Raw genomic sequence first — 21801 nt, 5'->3', positions numbered from 1 at the left:
GCACAGCTTATTAGCACAGTAGGCTGCACCCCCATGTTACCAGAAGTGTGGTTATCCAGCCACACCCACCTTTTGCTTCTTATTCTGTTTATCTTGTTTGTTGTCAAAACCCAGGGCCTTTTTTTGTAGCAGGAACTCCTTTGCATGTTAGGCCACACACCCCTGATGTAGCCAATCCTAATGAGTTTCTGCTGTTGGGTGTGACCTATTATGCTAATGAGTTCCTGCTGGGCGTGGCCAACTTGGGAGCCAGCCGGAACTCCGTTCCTGTGTGTTCCTGCCCAAAAATAGCCCTGCTTTCAAACAAAGAATTATTAATTGCACTCTGGGTGAGAAGGAAGGAGGCGAAAGTGACACTTCAAGGCACAAAAAACAAGTGGCATTTGTGCCCCTCATGGCAAATGTTACTGTGACATCTGAATTTATCCTGAGAGTTATACAAACAAAATGATACAAATATTAAAACCCTCCTCTCTCAGCTGTGTAATACCAGAATAAAATGATAGTGAACAGCAGATTGTGGCCAGAAGTCTAATTTAAATTTGAGTGTCTCGCATTTCTTTTTAAAAATGTAAAGAAAAGTGCTATTTTCCTTTCTTAAAAACAGCATTGTGGTTCGAGCTGTTTAGACTAGTGAGTTTAAAATGTAATGTTGAGCTTGTCGGAAGTAGCCAGTGCAACTGAAAGTCTCCAGGCAGACTCAGTGCTTTTGCACTCCGTTGGACCATGCTGATCTCTGACTAATGGGAAGTGTGAAATAAGTTTGACACAAAGTTCTAGTGTCTAGAATGTAAGGACTGTATAATCATTGGTGGTGGGGTTTTAATAACAAAGAGTTTTGTGACACCTTAAAGGCTAACTTTTTTTTGTGGCACAAGCTTTCATGAGCCAGAGCCTACTTTGTTGCAGATCTTATGCAACAATAAATCTATGGGTGTTTATGGTGCTCCAAGACTTTGTTATTCGGCTGCAGAAGTCTGATACATGTACAATAATTTGTACATGTGTTTCTAACAGTGTGTACATATCTCTGTGTGTTTTTTTTCTCCTAGAGAAAAAATGGCTCAGGCATACGACTTTGCTCTAGATAAAATTGGCATGGAAATAATGTCATATCAGGTACTTTTTCATTACTAGCTGAAATACTTATTTGCAGTGGTTTATTAACATGACAAACTAAACTCTCACAATGTGATTCCATATATTTTTATATAGATCTGGGTGGATTACATCAATTTTTTGAAAGGCGTGTAAGTACAATACAATTTTCTTCTCAATTGATTGATCCAATGTTGATATTCATACAGGTTGGATTGTGTAGTTGCTGACATGTTACTGTCTCACCTCACAATTTAGTGAAGCAGTAGGATCCTATGCAGAAAACCAGAGGATAACAGCTGTCCGCAGGGTTTATCAGCGCGGCTGCGTGAACCCAATGATCAACATTGAACAACTCTGGCGAGATTATAACAAGTATGAAGAGGTAAAGCAAAAGATTCCCGATGTTCCAAGTTCTCAAGCTGCTGCACTAGCACAGTTCTTTCCTGCACTAGTAGCATCTATACTTCAGAGGCCTGGGACAGCTCCCACCTGGCAGACATTGCTCTTGCTCAACAGTTCCGTTGTGACTAGAGAACAACCCAGTAGAGCCAGGTCGGCTGAGGCTAAGATAAAAATGCTTGCATAAATCCAGAAAACATAATCCTGCTCTCTTCCTCATCCTTTAAGATAGGAAGAGGCAGCCCCTTGTTCCTTCTAGGAACACTGTCTGAGGTGTGCGGGAATATGAATCAGAGTATGTTTGCTTCCAGAACCAATCTCTTCCCCTTCCCTTTGAGTTCTAAACTGAAAAGAAGCAGCTTTATCACAGAAAGGGGCAAGGCCATGCAGGTTTTGCCATGGACCAGTTGTCCTTTCCAGGGATCTCTCCGTCCCCGCACGTATCCTCCTTTCCAAAGAAGTGAGCAGCGACTCAGGAAAGCTCAAACCCTACCACAAATTTAGTTAGTCTTTAAGGTGCTACTGCGCTCTTACTCTTTTCTATTGCTACAGACAGACAGGCTAACACAGCTACCCATCTTGGTCCTTTCCTCCTGTCCCCTTCAGCCCCGAAGCAGACAAAAGCCTCAATTAGCTGCCAACACTCTGGTTTGAGAGCTTTACTGGAGAGGGCCCAGAGCACCTTCCCTGGTGCCCAGGCAACTCCTTTTTCAGTCAGGGCATGCCCGGCTATATAGGTGTGAAGGATGCCAGCAGAGTAAACGAGAAACAGTTTATTAAACAAATACTATAGCATACAGACTTTTTCCAGTCTCCAGGCACCTTTGGAATTCTGACCTATTACTATAACCCAGTTTTCTTTCTCTTCAGAAAGGGAATTAGACTTTTCTCTCTAATACACCCTGCTCTGTTTATCAGTAATTTGGGGAGTACAGGGCTGGATAGAGAAGGCTTGATTCCAACTGAGACAGTAAATAATAAAAATCTTGTGTTGCTTCTGTTCTTTTGGAGATAAGGAAGAAGTGGCTGTCCATGAACGATCTTGATCAGGGCTTAACTGTTTGTTTCTTTCTTTCTGTTTCTTATAGGGAATAAACGTCCACTTAGCTAAGAAAATGATTGAAGATCGCAGTAGAGATTATATGAATGCTAGACGTGTGGCCAAGGTACGGTGTCTCATTCATTGTACTGCCATTTTGTTTTGATTTACATAAGCATGATGATTCGTTTGAAACCTTCAAGTGCCCCAGAAGGCTATCTAAATGGAACATTACTCAAAAACTTACCTTATAATGAGTCCACCTTCCCTGCCACAAAGGCAGTAATAGTTCAGTTTTTTCCTGCAGGAATACGAGACTGTAATGAAAGGTCTAGACCGCAATGCACCCTCTGTTCCACCACAAAATACTCCCCAAGAAGCTCAGCAGGTAGACATGTGGAAGAAATATATACAATGGGAAAAGAGCAATCCCTTACGTACAGAAGACCAAACCCTCATAACAAAAAGAGGTAAATATGCATTCCTTTTGAGGTCCTCTTGATATAATTAGGGATACTACCAAAAAGATGACCTCATCAGAAATTAAGCTCTGTTGAGGCCTTCTGTGAACACAAAAGTACATATAATATAAACAGTCAAGAGTACTAGGCTGTGAGCTTAAATCCTGTTTATTTCAATGGACTTAACTTTTCTCTGTGAACTGCTAGCATATACATTTATGTTCCTAACCCTCCATAGTAGTTGGTCAGCAAATGACATCCAGTGATCACTTTTGAAGTAGAAAATCTGTGTGGTTCTGGCTCAGAAGAAACAAAATACTGTTGGTTTCTATGCCACCAATTAACAATTGCTACCTTGGCTACCTAGTGCTGTCAAGTCATAACTGGCTTATGGCGACCCGGGCAAGAGGCTTTCAAAGCAAGTGAGATGCAGAGGCAGTTTGCCATTTCCTTCCCCTGCAGAGTCTTAGTGGTCTCCAGTCCAAGTACCGACCCTGCTTAGCTTCTGAGATCTGATGAGATCAGGCTATACCACGCTGCCTCCCGTCCCAAATTCAGTTAAGACAGTCTAATTTGAAAAGGGTTGGAAATAATTAGGACATAAATGGGACTGACTCTAGATGTTCCCAGAGTTACTGCTGAGTTCTTGGAAGGACACAGAGTTGGGTGTTTTTTTGTACCTTTAAGCAGGGCTTTTTTGGTAGAAAAAGCCCAGCAGGAACAGGAATTCGTTAGCATAATAGGCCACACCCAAGAGCAGAAACTCATTAGCATAATGGGCAACACCCCTGATAGTACAGCTCATTGGCATATTAGGCCACACCCCATGCCTTTCCTTGGCAAGCTGGCCCTTGGACAGGCTGGGGAAGGCACGGGGAGGCATTTAAATGCCTCCCTGATCCTTCCAGGGGGGCCCCGGCCCGCCCACCTCGGAGTCAGGGGGGCAGAGGTTTTGGCTGTGGTGGGCGTGGCCAACTCTGAAGCCAGCCGGAACTCCGTTCCTGTGCGTTCCTGCCCAAAAATAGCCCTGCCTTTAAGGATAGCAGCCTAAATAGCTCAGTTTGTCCTGAGTTTGTCCGAGCTTGGGGACTAGGCAGCATTGGCTATAGTCAGTACTTGGATGGGAGACCACAAAGGAAGACTCGGATTCCTATGCGGAGGGAGGCAATGGCAAACCACCTGTGTTCATCTCCTGCCTTGAACACCCCGTGGTTGGGGCCGCCGTGTGTCAGCTGCAACTCGACAGCACATTCTTCCCCTTAAGGAAGCCATGAGGTGAGTTTTGAAGAGGCTAACAGAGCAATCTTAAGCATGACTGTTCAGAGTCCTACTCAGATGTGTACATTGGGGCTTATTCCCACAAAAGCGTCCTTAGGATTGCACTATAAATTCTTAATTAAATTCAACAACCGTTGGTAAAGAATAATAATTAGTAAATAATAATTAGTAACTCTATTAGTAACTCCTGATAGGAATATTTATTTTCGTGTCTCTGTTCCTTTCTTCAGTAATGTTTGCATATGAGCAGTGCCTCTTGGTATTGGGACATCATCCAGATATCTGGTATGAGGCGGCACAATATCTTGAACAATCCAGCAAGCTACTAGCTGAGAAAGGGGTAAAGTCCTTTTTCTTTTTAACTGCAGTTGGATATATGTATGTTTAGTTTTTGCTTGATATACAAGTTATACTGTGAATTCTGTCAAAAGTGTTTGTGATTGTAGGCAAAATACATCATTAAAAGTTAAAAATGTATGGTAAAATTATGATTTCTAAAACAGTCCTAAATCAATACTGTATAAGCAGTGAAATATTCTGAACTTGTCAAGTTGCTGAATTGGATTAGATTTTTGCAGTTGATATATACATTGAAACAGCATGTTTTTAGTGTGGTCCCTCACCCAGTCTTCTAGTTGTTGGTGGGTTCATGGCAGATGTCGTTTTGCATCATTTAATGTTTCATGTTAATATGTATGCTTTGCTTCAGTTCTGTTTTTAGACTTCTGATTGGTTCTATTGCATCGTTTATTGACTGTCCCATCCATCAATTGTATTGAATCACTCTGTGTAATCTGCTTTAAGTCCAAGTGAGGAAGAGCAGCTATAAATAAAGAAATAAATAATCCTTCTGGTTTAGAATATAGATCTCTGAGTACTGGGTTGAGTTGCTTTCAGACTAGTCAGTAGCCTTTCATTATTTTTTCTGATTCCAGGACATGAACAATGCTAAACTTTTCAGTGATGAAGCTGCAAATATTTATGAAAGAGCAATCAGCACTTTACTAAAAAAGAACATGCTTCTTTATTTTGCATATGCAGACTATGAAGAGGTAAGCCCAGGTATTAGTGCCTCACATTTTCGAACAACCAGCATTTTCCATTTGAAGATCTCAATTTCTGTATAACCAGGGAAATAATTCTGTGATTTGACTAGACTGATAAACTTGAATTAATTTTATATTTTTTCAGAGTCGAATGAAATACGAAAAGGTGCACAGTATATATAACCGGCTCCTGGCTATAGAAGATATTGACCCCACTTTGGTATGCTTAATTTTAATTGTTTCACCACTTTGAAATGGGGAAAGAATCAAAAGATGTGGATTTTCCCACATTGATTCTCTTAGTCCAAAGCCTAAAGTATTTTGTATAAAAATATATAGATACACCAAAAGCCACACTTAAAAATCCTTTATAGGCCGCGGGCACACGGGCAGGAAAATGCGGGGGGGGGGGAGCGTGGCTGTTTGCCCCGGGGCAAAATAACGCGCGGTTGTGCCAGCAGACGTACCATGGAGGTCCCGTGGTAGGGGGGAGGTGCCGAGCACACCACAATCCTGCACCGCGGCAAAGAAGCACGTTAAATGGGTGTTTTTTTCTCCAGACACCAAAGTGTGCACATGCCCCATTGGGTGCTCATGCACATCCCATGGACAGTTGGGAAAAAAACACCTTTATATGAGGGGGCATGGGCGGGCGCCGGAACTACCACCGGAAACGCGATCAGACGCCCACCCTTGCCCCGCGGTTACCGGAAACTAGTACCTCCGAGGTACTAGTTTTTAACTGCGCATCTTTGGCGGGAAGCCTCGGGTTCGCCACGGGAGCTATACGCTTCCCAGATGTGGCGGTGAGATTGCGCCTGGAAAATCCGCCTATCTTCCGTCTCTCTAGCGTGCCTAATGCTCCGTGTGACCGCAGCCATAGTTACCTTTTCTTCTGTAGTTTTCTGAAATATATAAAGCAACACCATTTTATGTAGTTATTTGTATGTTCCAGCTGATTTGCACTGCAGAGATAACATATTATATTTTTACTGTCTATATAACTTGCAAAATCTCTAGGAAAGACATCAGCTGTTAATAACCTTCTACTTTAAGAACAGTAGCAAAGACCCATAGAAGACTAAAATTTCATTGATAGCAAGAGGTCATATTGGTAGCTGATCCCTTCAGTGAAGAACTTATCTGACAGAAAAGCACATGTAAAGTGAGTGTAGGTCAGAGGAGGCCCTCAGTTTCTGGGAATGCATTGCCTGTGATTTATGAAACAACATTTCCTCCTTGTATATTAATCCTATTGATTTTGGGACCTTTTGTGATCTAATCCTGCTTTTTGAAAAGCATCTGGCTTCATTTCTGGTGTAATTGTTGTCCATCTTGGACAGAGGGATGTTGCCAAGGTATACTATGATTTTAAGAAGATAAGAAGAACCTTGCTAGATCAGTCCAATGGTCCATCTAGTGTAGCAACCTGTCTCACACCATGGCCAACCATTAATTCTGGAGGGCCAACAACAGACCTTCCCTGATGTTGCCTCCTGGCATTGGTATTCAGAGGTTTAGTACATCCAAATGTGGAGATTCCCTTTAGCCACCATGGCTAGTAACCACTGACAGACCTGTCCTCCATGAGTATCGCTAATCCCCCTTTAAAACCGTCTGCGCCTGTGACCGTCACTACATCTTCTGGCGCAGCAAATTCCACATTTTAATCACTCGTTGACTAAATAAGTATTTCTTTTTGTCCATCTTGAATGTACTGCCCATTAAGTTAATGGTGTGCCCTTGAGTTCAAGTTTTTTGGGAGAGGGAGAAAAGGTACTTTCTGTCCACACTCTCTCTACTCCGTGCATAATTTTATAAACCTCTATAATTCCCCCCCCCCCGGTCATATCTTTTCTAAACTAAAAATCCCCAGACTCTTCAGCCTTTCCTCATAGGGAAGGTGCTCCAACCCCTTAATCATCTTGGTTGCCCTCCTCTGTACTTTTTCCAGCTCTGCAGTGTCCTTTTTGAGATTCAGTGACCAAATCTGCACACAGTATTTCAAACAAGGCTGCACCATAGATCTGTACAGGGTCAAGTCCAGACCCAGTTAGCATACACTTATATTTGGGGATTTTTGTTCCAGTGTGCATCACCTTACACTCAACTACACTGAATGTCGTATGCCACATTGTTGCCTACTCACCCAATTTGTGGAGATCCCTCTGCAGCTTTTCACAGTCAACCTTTGTTTCCACCATCCTGAACATTTTTGTTTCATCTGCAGTCCTGGGCACTATACTGCTCACCCCCCAGCTCCAGATCGTTTATGAAAAAATTAAATAGCACCAACCCCGATTCTGATCTTTGTGGAACTCCTCCATTTCAAAAACTCTCCATTTATTTCTACTCTCTGCTTCCAGTCATTTAATCAGTTTTTAATCCATAAAAGAACCCATCCTCTTATCCCATGACTGCTAAACTTATTCAGGAGTCTTTGGTGAGTTACCCTATCAAAAGTCTTTTGAATTTCCCAATATATGTCTGCTGGGTCACCATTATCTACATGTTTTTTCACTTTCCAGAAGAACTCCCAAAAGGTTGGTGAGGCAGGACTTCCCTTTGCAGAAGCCTTGCTGATTTTCCCTCAGCAAGCTTTGTTCCCTTAGGTATCTAATAATTCTGTCTTTGATTAGTTTCTACAAATTTGCCTAGGACTGACACTAGGGCGATTGGCCTGGAGTTTCCAGGTTCCCCTTTACAGCTGTTTTTAAAACTAGTGTAACATTACTACTTTCCAGTCTTTTGGTACAGTGGCTGATTTTAGTGACAAGTTATATATATTGGTTAGTAGATCAATAGTATATTGAGACTGGCTTCCGGTCTGGCTCCCGCGAATGGCGGACGCATCCTCGGGTCGCTCCCGAGGGCGTCTCGCCCGCCCGCGGTGGAGGAGGGAATCCGCGTGAGCGGAGACCCGAACGAGCCCCTCAGGAAGAGAGGAGCTCGGATCCGGGGCGCTTTAGGGCACACTAGGGGGGAGTCTCTCTTTCGGCCGAGAGGTCGGAGACTGAAGCTCCCGCCATGCCCTGCCCCAATGGACCTTGCTGCGTGAGCGACCCCGTTTCACGGGGTTTAGCGGAGCCACCAGACGTCACCGAGTGATAAAGCGATCATCCGGGGAAAAAAAGGGAAAAAGAAAAGATCGGCTTAACTGTGAGTTGTCAAAATGAAGAGAAAAAGAACTAAAAACGTCTCCCCCCCCAGCGAAAAAGGCGAGGAGGTTAACCCTCTATTTGTACAAGCGAAAAAGAAAAGGGGGGGGAATGGACTGAGTGGATAGTGATGTTTTCCTTTGATGTATTTGAAATAAAGCGAGAAAAGTTTTTGTCTCTGGAGCGCACTTTAAGAACTTTCTAAAAGTAAACAAAAAAGAAAAGATGTCGGAGCTGGGCAAAAGCGAGCGAGAAGAAGGGAGGGACTTCCGTCTGGGCGTTTGCTTGTGTGTGAGAGCCAGCTGCTTAATGTTCGGACTGTTTATGGCTGTGAATCTGATGGGATTTTTGTAAAACGGAAAAGTTTGAACTGTGACAGCGAGGAGTGCCTGGCAAGCGCTTATATAAATCAACAGTTGCGAGGAGGACCCAGCAGAGAGTTTGGGAGCGGATAAAAAAGCGAAAATGAAATTAATACCATTCTCAAAGCCGGGGACCTCCTGAAATGGCATGAAAGGAAGAGGATTTATAGTGCATGAACTGAGAGTGTTAACAGCAACCCGAAGGACGCTCGAACAAGCCGGAAGGAGAAGATAACAGAGGAAGCTCCTCCACGTCAGCGACAGTAAAAGTACCCAGCACGCAAAGAAGCGGTTCTGAATGCGCCCAGAAGAGATTTTTTTTAACAGAAATTCAAAGGAACATTACTAACATACTAACAGAGAATTACATGTGACCGGACCAAGAAAAGAAGTTTGACAACACACAGAAGAAGCTCAAGAAGATTAATTGGACATTACTAACAGTTTAATTTACCAGTTTATATATCACTCAGCTTTCTCTTTCTCCCACTGTCTACCCTTCCCATTTCTTCTTTTAAGCAAAATACCTCCCCTTTTTAGGGGAGTCAATAAAATCTTTATTAAAAAAAAATAGTATATTGAGACTGAGAAGGGCAACCATGAAGATGCTAGAAAAGATCCTTAAGTGTAAGGATATCTCACTGGTGACCAAAATCAAGATAATTCAAACTACAGTATTCCTCATTACTAAATTAGATTAAAAAAAAAAAAAGCTGACAGGAAGAAAGTTGATTTGTTAATTCATTTGAAATGTGGTGTTGGAGGAGAGTTTTACGGATATAAACCAAAGCCTGATTAGAGAAATATCATTGGTGTAGAGGCTGTTACAATCAGAAACAGGCCTTGAAGGGCTTTGAAGATTAATACCAGCACCTTGAATTGGGTCCAGAAGCATATGATATATGTTCACATCTTTCTTTCTTTTTTTTAATAGTCATAGTTCTTTATTAATTTGAGCAAAAAACATCCAACAAACATACAAAATAAGCATAAAGGATTCCATCTGGATATAGATCATACAGTACTAATGTGAGTTTGTCCGATTGTATTACTGATCAGAATTGAAGGTATAGTTAGGTTAAAGTTAAGTGGTCTTTCTCATCCAGGTATAAAATCTTGCCCAATCATTTTGAAAGGTATTCTTTCCGCTTCCTTGGATACTGATTGTCAAATGATCCATTTCTGCTACATCCATCCATTTACTAATGATGTCCTTTTTAGTTGGTATTTCTTCATTCTTCCACCTGCTCGCGAATACAATCCCTAGCAGCAGTTACAATATGAGTAATTAAATATACGTCTGGTTTCTGAAAATGATCAGGAATTACATTTAGCAAAAATAGTTCCGGCTTAAAGGGAACATGAACTCCAAGTATTTGCACTAACATAGCATGAATCTCAATCCAAAATTTCTTTGTTTTCTTGCAGGTCCACCAAATACGATAGAAGGAACCCACTTTACATTTAAATTTCCAACATTTATTAGATAAATTAGGGTAAAATTACATCTTTCTGAGTCCAAGTGAGAAAGGTGGAATATAAATAAGTAAATACTTTACTAATTTGACAACATAAAATGTATAGATTTCTTGGTTCTCTATAAATAAAAATTGCCACAGTAGACAGGACTACCAGCATAGTTGGTTGTGAAGTTTGTATCAGTGAAAACACTGTTTAACAATGTATTATCATTAAACATTAAAAAACTAGCATTCTTGACAATATTGTCTATGTCTACAATATATAGGAACTGTCATTATCTAATGCTGTAGATTGTCTTACATAAAAATGTACAGTCTGCACATCTTGAGTAAAATCTTGTCTTTTATTTCATTCATTCCAGAAGTGGAAAAAATTGAAAGAGTCCTCAGACTTTTTCATGCTATATTGAGTGTGAAAACTCTTGCCATAAAAAGCATTTCACTTATTCTAAAAGACAGAATGTTTTGTAGGACTCTCCCCCCCCCCCCCGTGCTTCTGAAAACTTCCCAATGTATCCAGTGGAAAAACTGGAGGGAAAGGGGGGGTCTGGGCCTTCACATTTCTATTCTTTGCAAACAGAAAAGACAGAGGAGGCAGTTTCCATTTCTTACTTCATGAATGAAGTGACAGAATTTTGTTGGGGGGTCCCTGACCTTTGGTAGAGGGTTTGGGGGGACCATAACAGGTTGTTTGGAGAAGGGGAGGTCAGGGAAATGTGCCCCAGAAAGGTCCTTGCATTCACAGTGTGTAGGATCCAACTCTTTAATGTGGTGTTAATGTCTGAATATTGGATTTTATGTCAAAAATATCCCTACTTCTTTTTGTATGTATCAGGTATACATTCAGTACATGAAATTTGCAAGGCGAGCGGAAGGTATAAAATCAGGTAGAATGATATTTAAGAAAGCACGAGAGGATGTCCGGACCCGCCATCATGTCTATGTTACAGCTGCTCTGATGGAGTACTACTGCAGCAAGGTAATCACACTCAGTGGATGAAATGTTTATTTCAGCATTGTAGCTTTCTTCAACTAATAAAGTCTTAAAATTTGCAGGACAAGTCAGTAGCCTTTAAAATTTTTGAGCTTGGGCTAAAGAAATACGGAGACATTCCAGAGTATGTTTTGGCATACATCGATTATCTTTCTCATCTGAATGGTAAGTTCTGGGAAATGGGAGCGTCAATTCCATTGGCTTTTGGTTCCAGTTTTACTGGGGTTAATTCTTTTCTCCAGGCAGTGGCTTTCTTTACACAAAACTGAGCAACTTTTTTTTTGAATCCTCTGAAGATTGAGATTGTAGTGGTCACTTATAACTTTATGGGCACCCTGCCATATTATCTTATCAGTAAACAGACTGCCTATTGGTTTTTTCATCTGGTTTTGTACTTACAGTGTTAAGTGTACTGGGAAAATCTAGCTTCAGTAGTGTGATGGAAAATGTTGGTGCATCATAGTCTATAAGTAGATGTAGAGATGTGCTGTGGTATAGTGGCTAAGAGTGAGATGTGAGCAGGGAAGATCCCAAATCTCACATCAGTCAAAAATTCAGTAGGGGCTTGTAGACAAGCAGCTGTTCTCCTAGCTCTCCTCCCATCTGTAATGTGGGGATAATAGTAGTGGTCTTACTGTACAAGGTTGTTGTAAAGATTACTGAAAGAATGTGTGTGAAGTGCTTTCAAACAGAAGAAGTGGCCAACAATTGGTATCCACAGGAATTGTGGAGGAGGTTTTAAAATTACTTTCGCTGAAATCAGACTACTTCAAATTATTCTTTTATTTCCCCCATGATCTCTATTATTAAGCTTATTTTCATATTCTTTTTTTTTTACTTATTTTTAACTAGAGGACAATAATACAAGAGTCCTGTTTGAACGTGTATTGACCTCAGGGAGTCTCCCACCTGAGAAGTCTGGGTAAGCCTTGCCAAAGCCCCTTTCTAAACCATCTGGTCTTGCTGTGCTTGAAGGCCCCGGTGCAGTATAGAGAACATCCAGAGATACTGCAAATGCATACTTTTGTTTGAGTCCTATATAAGAACAGCTGTAGATTGCAGATGTTTTCTTTGGGGTTCATTTTTGGACACTGAATGTACTTTGATGATACTCCTACCGTTAAGACATTGGGGGGGATGTGGAATGGTATCGTATAGTCCGATCTCATTGTATCTCGGAAGCTAAACAGGGTTGGTACTTGGATGGGAGACCACCAAGGAAGGTTTTGCAGAGGGAGGCCATGGCAAACTACCTCTGCTTAATCACTTGCCTTGGAAACCCTATGGGGTCAGCTGTGACTTGATGGCAGTTTATACACACACACACACACAAAGACATTGGTCTGTGCTATGAGAATGCTCTGTGACGTTTTCACATACAAACCCATGTGCTGAACATGCATTTCCTTCCCTTGCCTTCTGTGTCTTCTCTTCATAACCTGCCTACTAGATTCTCTGCCTCTTGACTGGGAGGTACACACATACACACACAAGTAGCACATAAATGCATATCACCGTACCAGTCTCCCCGTAATTTCCCCCCACTCCTGGCTATTTTGCCTATTTTACTCATGATCTCTTTTCCTTTTGGCCAGTGGCATCTGAGGCAAGTAGCAACCAGAAGGATTGCAGACCTGGAGGCCTCCCTGGTATCCAGTGACCAGTGGCAGTCGCAGGGAAGACGTCCCAGGGTGGCAACATAGCCACTCTACCTATTGCTGGTCTATTTCTTACAAGTTCTGGGCCTAACCTGTGCAATGGCAAGGAGACTGGAGGAAAGCAGATCAATACTGCAGAAGGTGGCCCCTCCGACTTTACTTGCAGTTTAATTTATTTAGTGAATTTATATGCCACCTCTCCAGAGACGTGATTGAGGCAGCTCACAAAAGCAAGAGCTGTAAAACAATAAAATCATAAAACAAGCATGAAAATTTATCAGTGTTAAAACTGGCAATCATACAAGCAAAGAGCTTGCTAGGAACATAACACTAATATCCATAAAACTGCACTCAGACTAGAAACTGGCTAGGCACAATAAGAAAAATGGAACTCTTCAGTGAAACATCTGGTTGAAGAGAAATATTCTGGCCTGGCACCTAAAAGCCCTGTCTGTAGTTGCCACCTGCTGTGCTTCTGCAGGCAGGGATACGAACAACAAGTCTTTTAGGAAGAGAATCTTAACTGGCGGGCTAGAGAGTACAGGAGGAGGCAGCCCTTCGAGTACCTTGGCCCCAAGCTGCTTAAGACCTTAAAGATAAGAATCAAGACTTTGATTTGGGCCCAGAAACATTGGTCAGCCAGTGCATACGTTTTGACACAGAGAAGATACAATCCTTTACTCCAATCCCCAGCAATAGTCTGGTCAGTGTATTCTGAACCAAGAGACGTTTCCGAATAGGGTTCAAAGGCAGCCCGATATAAAGTGCATTAGAATCCTTTAATCTAGATGTGATCTGTGGCCAGATCATGCTTTTCAAGGAAAAGTCACTGGTGTATCAGCTGAAGTGGACAAAAGACATTGCATGTACCAGGCTCAAGCGACATACCCATGCAGTGAACCTGCTCTTTCAGAAGGAGGGCATTCCTCTCTAGAACTGACGGACTCCTTTGTCTTTGAGTGGCTTTGTCATTGACCAACATAACTTCAGCTTTGTCTACACTGAACTTCAGTCTATTGGCCATAATCTATCCCCTGCCTTCTCTAGGTATTTGTTCAGGACTTGTATAAAACCATCAGTCTAAGCTATTAAGGAGAAATAGACCTGGGTGTTGTCAGCATATGGGTGTCACCTCACTCCAAATCCTTAGACAATTTCTCCCAGCAATCTCATATAGATGTTAAACAGCATTGGGGACAAGATGGACCCCTGCAGAATGCCACAGGGTTGAACAGCAGTTTCCCAACATCACCTACTGCATCTGTTATGGCTTCTGTTTGCAAGATAAGGAAGTGATAGGAGGTACATGTCAGTTGCCTGGCAACTGTCTATGTTTCCTATAGTTCCCTTCTTCTCTTGGCATAGTTCTTAAGCCTGACAAAAACTGGGGAAAAGGGGGGGGGACTCAACCCAGGATATGACTATGAACCAAATAGGGCTAAGCTAAACCATATATATAAAAAAGTACAAATATTTATTAAGGTCAGAGGTCTCATCAAAGGGGAGCGCTCCGGTACGGCGCTCCGGGAGAGAACCTCCGGGGGGTGGGGCGGTCACGTGGTGAAGCCCCGCCCCCTTCTTCACACAGCCCTCTGCTTCGATCCTCTGGTGGAGAATGAGGACGAAGCAGGAGGGTAAGTAGCTGCCTTGCCTTCCTCCCCCCCATTGAATCAAAAACTAGGAAATAGATATTGGTTAAATTCGATGGGATTATATTCTTTAATTAAACAAGATAAGTATAAAGAAGCTATTAAAAGGGAAGATAATAATATGGAACAAATACTATATGTGAAAGAAATAAAAAAAGGATTGGCAGGGAAGATTTATTTAGAATTGGTGAAAGATAAGGAATTTATGTGCAGAAGCTTAAAAAACAAATGGAATAAGGAAAAACAAATTACTACTGAGGATGTCAATAAGTTAATGGTGAACTTGAAGAAAATTAAGCTAGAAAAGTATAGAGAACTTGAAAGAAAGATAATATGGAAGTGGTACAGAACTCCTGCACAACTGGCATATATGATAAAAGGGATGAAACCCAATTGCTGGCACTGTAATGCAAAAGAAGGGTGGTATTCTCACTTATGGTGGGAATGCCCAAAAGTGATAGATTTTTGGGAAAAGATACGGGGGAAAATAGCCGTGCTATGTAAAGTGAACCTGGTTATAGATGTAGATTTATTATTTATGGGTGTATTGGGAAACCATAGAATTGAGAAACAAAATCAGGATATTTTCAAAGTAATGTTATTAGCAGCGCATGCAGTAATTGCATATGGTTGGAAGGAGAACTCAAAATGGACTTTAGAAAAATGGAACGAATATTTATATGAATATATACAATCGGACATATTGGAATGTTTAAAGCAAGATAAGACATGGACTGTAAAAATGAAGGAGATAAAAAAGAAATGGTCGGTATACTTTAAATGGGTTTATAAAGGGGAAGCCAACAGAGGTATATTTGAAAAGTTGGAAAGAATGTGCTCATGGTTGAAAATGTAATTTGAATAACATGATGGTGGCCACCTTAGGGGGGAGGGAAAAAACAGAGGGGTAAAAGTATCAAAAAGTTGGAACTAAACAGTAATGTAATAACAATATTGGGATACAATAAAAACATTTGAAAAAAAAAATATATATAATAACACCAGATGTTATTTCCTGAAATTGTTCAAAGAAAAGCAAAGGGGGGGGGAGAGAAGCACTTCATTATTTTGTCCAAATTTATAAAAGAAACTATTATTAAATAAAAAATGATTCTATTAAAGATAAAGTTACCTTGTCTACTTATAATTGGACTCCTGGTATTAGTGATGGGCCATAAGTATAGCCATATCACCACAACTTATTCTAAATTAAAAAGTAAAATGAAATTATAAAAAAAATATTTAGTATGTATAGTGGACAAGCTTTTATAGTCTGATCTTACACAAAGCAATTTTTAATCAGGAAAGTTTTAACACGTGTACACCTTAATAAATATTTGTACTTTTTTATATATATGGTTTAGCTTAGCCCTATTTGGTTCATAGTTCTTAATCCAACATGAAATTGGCTGTCCTAGGGTAGCAGCCCAATGGAAACAGCAGGAAGGGGAGGAGTTCTTCAGCTTGGTAGCCAGGATTGCAGTAGATTTGGCTTGAGGCTCCCTCGCTTCCAGAAACTGTTGTGGGTGTATGATGATGATAGAGCATAGTTTTCCACAATCCTTCTATTTTTATGTCTTCTTCCACTTTATATACTACTTTCTCCTTGATCGTTTGTTCGCTTTCTTTATTCCCCTGTACAGAGAAATCTGGGCCCGGTTTTTAGCTTTTGAAAGTAACATCGGTGACCTGGCTAGCATACTTAAAGTAGAGAAACGGAGATTCACAGCCTTCAAAGAGGAATATGAGGGCAAAGAAACAGCTCTGCTAGTAGACAGATACAAGTTCATGGATCTGTATCCCTGCTCTGGTAGTGAACTCAAAGCTCTTGGTTACAAGGTAAGAGGATGGGGGACATTCTAAAGTGTGTGTTGGAAGAACAAATAAAGTTGCCTTACTTTGGCCCTGTCCATACGAGGCGTTTTGGGCCGGGAGGGGGACGGAACGGGGGCGGAGCAAACGGGTGCGATCCCACGGCAACATCTGGGAATCGTTGCCTGGCCGTCCCTGATCCGTCCCTACCGGCGAAAACGCGCAGTAAAAAAGAACCACCTACCTAGGTGGTTGTATCCTTTGGAGCGCCGCAAGCCGGGCCGTGGGATCGGCCGGCGCGTCTTTGCGCTGGTGCATCCCGGCCCCCTGCCGTACTGCGCATGCTCGAGCATGCGCAGTTCGGCAGCCTCCCCCTCCCATCTGACTCTTCCTCCCCGGCATCTGATCGTGCTGGGGAGCGATACGCCGCAGCTCCGGGGATCTGTGGGATCCCGCCGCGGTGTTCCAACTTTGGTGCGGCTCACATTAGCCGCAGATCAGCCCTCCTTTTCCCTGCCATGTGGCAGGGACCGTTGTCATGTACTTGGCCTTCATAATTACTACTGTCTTTCAGTGAGTTAATTTGAAACTTATATGGACCTTTTAACCAATTTTTTTTTTGCCAATGTTAAGTCTTTGGATTAAAATATGAGCAGTGGTTTGGTATCTTTTAAATACTGTGGTCTGCAGCATCATACGGAAGCCAATTAATAGCCATCAGACATGGCAGCTGTAGTTGTGTGGAAAGCTGTGAGCAAGGACAATTTTCTCCATGCTAATGGAGAAAAGAAGGGTGGACGAAGCAAAATGTGTTGTGAGTTGTTTCACGTGAGCAGTTTGCCCTAAGAACAGCAACTGCATAAATTAACTTTTGATTTACTTAATTAAATTAATTAATTAAAGCCAACTGCCATGAGGTAAATGCTGACAATTTAGGTCGCAATTTAGAATGCAGGATTAAAGTCTCTCCAGCTTTATTTTGCTCAGCTTCCAGGCAACTGCCTGCTTTAAAAAGTATAATTCGCCATGGTCACCTATGGTCCCAGCCTCCAATACTCACAGCTGGTTATCAACTGATGGCCCACATTCTGAGGGATGAAAGGCTAGTCCAGTTACCCTGCTGTCTCCTGGCTTCCTCATCATTTATTTATTTATTTATTATTTTATTTATTTGCATTTTTACCCAGCCCTCCCCGCGAACAGGCTCAGGGCGGCTTACACAGGGGCATAAGTGCGCGGACACAGTGGTTAAGTGCGCGGACTCTAATCTGGGAGAACCGGGTTTGATTCCCCACTCCTCCACTTGCACCTGGCTGGATGGCCTCGGGCAAGCTGTAGTTCTGATAAGAGCTGTTCTTGAAGAAGAGCCAATCTCCTCCTCCTCCTCCTCCTCCTCCTCCTCCTCCTCCTCCTCCTCTTCTTCTTCTTCTTCATAACACAATATAAAACAATAAAACAGATCACACAAGCAGATAAATCATCCCAGAACTCTTCTGAAATAAGTTGACGGTTGAAACCCCAAGAAATTAAAACCAAGTCTTTTTTTGCAAAGAGTCCAGACACAAATATCTAAAGGATCATTTCAGGATTAGGATGAGTCAATTATAAAACTAATGCTGGCTTTAATGAGTTCAATCTTGTGCCCAAACTAGTGATGTAAAGCCTGCTATTTTATTAAAGCTTGTGCTAGAAGAACTCAAAGATTGTGCTTGTCTGGGAAGATGAATATCTGATGAACATATTTCTGTTATGCCTTAAGCCCTCATTACTGTAAACTGGAATTTAATAGGAAGCTTCCTTACATTTTTAATATGGAATGTTTATCTTTTTAATGTTTTTGAAAACTGTTTTAGTTAGAAACACAAGTTAATACATTTCATATATTGGAACAGAGGATCCCCTGTGACTGCCAGCAATAGAGACAGTGTTCTATAGCTCTGATACACTATAGCTAATGTGAGAAGCAGTGGCAATTTAACACATCTTTTGTTAGCTAAAATTTTTAATTTGGGCTTCTTCTCATTGGATGAATTTCCAGGATGTGTCTCGTGCAAAATTAGCAACCATGATGCCAGATCCTGTTGTGGCTCCTTCAATAGTGCCTGTGCTAAAAGATGAAGCGGACAGAAAACCAGAGTACCCAAAACCAGATACACAGCAGATGATTCCATTTCAGCCAAGGCATTTAGCACGTATGTTAGTCTCGAACTCTTGTCAAAGTTAAAGTTAACTACCTGTCAGTCATCAGTGCTCACCTTGCAGTTTCTTCTCCAATACAAGAGCCCTTAAGACTAAAGCAAATATTGTGTTCTTACTTGCTAGCTCCTGGTTTGCATCCGGTCCCTGGTGGTGTCTTCCCAGTCCCTCCTGCCGCAGTAGTTCTAATGAAGCTTCTTCCACCTCCTGTGTGTTTCCAGGTTAGTTATTATGTCCTGATAACAGGCCTTTTCAGTCTGCTTCTGTGTATTAAACTGTTTATTACAGCCACAGAAACAACTTGTTGTTTTCCCATGCAGGGCCCTTTTGTGCAAGTGGATGAACTCATGGAAATTCTGAGGAGATGCAAACTGCCAGACAGTAAGTTATTTTTATCCAGTTAAGCACAGAGTGGTACCAGTACGCCTACACTGAAATTCTGAACTATTGTGAATGTCTGTTTGTGTTACTGACACATTAAAGTTCAGTGCTAAGACCATTGCCACGAGGGCACAGATGTATGTAAGTGAATATCAGCAAAACAAAAATTTAAAAACATGCCGGTTCAAATGAAAAAGGGACAACGAATTTGCCCTGACCTGCATAACCCAGGCAAGCCCACTCTGGTCAGATCTCGGAAGCTAAGCAGGGTCGACTCTGGCAAGTACTGGGTTGGGAGACCTCCTTGGAATGCCAGCAGTCGGGAGGACGGGGGGCAGGCTTTATTCAGCTACCTCTCTGAATACCCTCCAGGCCCCCAGTAGGGGTCAGTTACCAGAGGTGGCCATGACTTCCAGGTGCATACACACACACACACACACAGAGATATATTAAAATTACCCCACCCACCCCCGCCAAAAAAAGAGCCAGTTAATTTAACCCATCCCGCTGGAGTTCTTGGACTAGTGCTCAGGTTTGCCTGGCAGAAAGGATCTGCCCTAATTTTGTTCAAAGAAAACTAGTACATGAGAAAGAAGGACTTCATTGTTTAAGCAGGCCGAGGATGACACTGTACACTTTTGCCCAAGCTTATTAGGAGGATTCAGATTACCTTTAACATCCATTCACATTGTGGTCATGTGTGGCTGCTCCCAGGGCTCTTTTTGTAGAAAAAGCCCAGCAGGAACTCATTAGCATAATAGGCCACACCCAACAGCAGGAACTCATTAGCATATTGGGCCACACCCCTGACAGCACAGCTCATTAGCACATTAGGCCACACCCACATGTTACCAGAAGTATGGTCATCCAGCCACACCCACCTTTTGCTTGTTATTCTGTTTACCTTGTTGTCAAAACCCAGAGCTTTTTTTGTAGCAGGAACTCCTTTGCATGTTAGGCCACACACCCCTAATGTAGCCAATCCTAATGAGTTTCTGCTGTTGGGTGTGGTCTGTTATGCTAATGTGTTCCTGCTGGGTGTGGGCAACTTGGGAGCCAGCCGGAACTCCGTTCCTGTGCGTTCCTGCCCAAAAATAGCCCTGGCTGCTCCCCTCCCCCTTGATTATTATTGCAGGTCTCAGGAGACCTGTTGTGGTGAAAGTCACTACTTGATAAAAGCTTGAAGAAGCCAGGCTGCCACAACAAGCGTCTTGTGAATAACAATGGGTTTCCAAGCCCTACCCCCTTCTTTAGTATCCTGTTATGAATTCTATTATACAAATCAGCCTATTGATATTAGTTCACAACATTCTCTCACATATTAATTCCTGCTTAAAATGAGCCATCTGATGTTCTAAATTATTATTTTATTTTATTTTAAATCCACTTGCCAACCGTGTTTCCTAACTCCGTATTTACCACTCCCTTGATATGTGGTGTATCCCCATAATTTCTCACCTGTGTGCGTTGCAAAGTTTTGTTTTATTATAGGAACAGAAGCCCCTCTAAACTCTCATGGACTCTTAGATCCCGAGTCACAGATATCACACCAAGATTTTAGCAATCACTTGCTGGGGAAGGATGGAGAAGGCTGAATCCAATACTTGTCCATCCCATCTGATGGGGAAAGAGGAGGGCTGGAAACAGACTGGCCCCATGGCAGTTGACAGCTTTGGCTGCATTTTTAAATCCAGCATTAGGTGCTGCACTTGCAGCTCTGAATGTGGGATGCAGATATCCAGTACTGGGAATCACAAGCAACATGCCTGGTTCCTGAGCCAGTAGGGAAACTGTTTCTGCAGTTAGATCAAGCCATGTTAGTCCATAGCAGTAGAAAAGAGCAAGAGTCTGGTAGCCCCTTAAAGACTAACAAAATATGTGGCAGGGTATGAACTTTCATGAGTCACTGCTCAAGGTATCTGAAGAAGTGAGCACTTCTCATAGCCTGCCACATATTTTGTTAGTCTTTAAGGTGTTCCTGGACTCTTGCTCTTTTCTACGGTTTCTGCTGCCTTATGGCACTCTCTGGATAAGGGAATTAGTGCTGAATAAAAATACAGTTTCATTTTCAAGACAGAAAGACCGAAATGTGAGGCAGCTTCTGTAAGTTCATTTTATCAGAGAACTTTAGCTTGAGAATGTCACAGAATAAAAAGCAAAATTGGGCAGCTGTAAATAAGCCAGCCAGTTGGTAACATTACAAAGCCAGGCTTTTTTAAAAAAACAAAAGTAAATACCTCAATGACAACCGGTAGGCTATGTTGTAACATGTAGCCCATAAATATAAATTGCATATGGCACTGTTAACAATTCAGGGAACACCAGGTCTAGTTTCATTCAGTGTCATGGTTCCGTTCTTCATTCTGCTTCAATAAAGGTTGCATCACACTTGAGAAAGCTAATATTTTCAACATTATTTACTAATTGCTGTCCTGAGGTCAATACTACATTTAAAGGGTAGGCTTGCATTTGTCAGTATGCTTTGGATGCATGTTATCTCTCAAGTGCAAGGAATCCCTGAGGAAAGGGTGGAAAGTATTTCATATTATAGTCTTTTACAGGGGTCGTTTCGTAGAAAAAGAGCTAGGGGAACTCATTAGCATATGCCACAGCCCCTGACGTCACCGGAAGTGTGTCATAAGACCACACCCCCTGACATCACCGGAAGTGTGTCATAAGGCCACACACCCCGCCCCCAATGGTCCCGGCCGCCGCTGCCGACCTTGCAGCTCCACTGCCGAGCCCCATGAGGGGCCCGGCGGTGGACCTGCAAGGCCGGCGGGAGC

At 42.1% G+C, this 21801-nt stretch overlaps 1 protein-coding gene across 1 annotated transcript in view; it reads left to right on the top strand.

Annotated features, from left to right (window-relative positions):
• Window positions 1-21801, top strand: part of CSTF3 (cleavage stimulation factor, 3' pre-RNA, subunit 3) — a 103577-nt gene that overhangs the window by 80374 nt on the left and 1402 nt on the right. The window contains exons 6-20 of the mRNA XM_015409707.1: window positions 1053-1119; window positions 1216-1250; window positions 1357-1483; window positions 2589-2666; window positions 2847-3009; window positions 4509-4618; window positions 5214-5330; window positions 5470-5544; window positions 11161-11304; window positions 11382-11484; window positions 12172-12241; window positions 16270-16465; window positions 18477-18630; window positions 18761-18855; window positions 18955-19015. Coding sequence (XP_015265193.1) covers window positions 1053-1119; window positions 1216-1250; window positions 1357-1483; window positions 2589-2666; window positions 2847-3009; window positions 4509-4618; window positions 5214-5330; window positions 5470-5544; window positions 11161-11304; window positions 11382-11484; window positions 12172-12241; window positions 16270-16465; window positions 18477-18630; window positions 18761-18855; window positions 18955-19015 — 1595 coding nt within the window. The remainder of the gene's footprint in view (window positions 1-1052; window positions 1120-1215; window positions 1251-1356; window positions 1484-2588; window positions 2667-2846; window positions 3010-4508; window positions 4619-5213; window positions 5331-5469; window positions 5545-11160; window positions 11305-11381; window positions 11485-12171; window positions 12242-16269; window positions 16466-18476; window positions 18631-18760; window positions 18856-18954; window positions 19016-21801) is intronic.

The sequence above is a fragment of the Gekko japonicus genome, unplaced genomic scaffold (genome assembly GCF_001447785.1).
Source record: "Gekko japonicus isolate JY-2015 unplaced genomic scaffold, Gekko_japonicus_V1.1 scaffold113, whole genome shotgun sequence".
Taxonomy (NCBI): domain Eukaryota; kingdom Metazoa; phylum Chordata; class Lepidosauria; order Squamata; family Gekkonidae; genus Gekko; species Gekko japonicus.
This window is presented reverse-complemented; position numbering and strand designations above follow the sequence as displayed.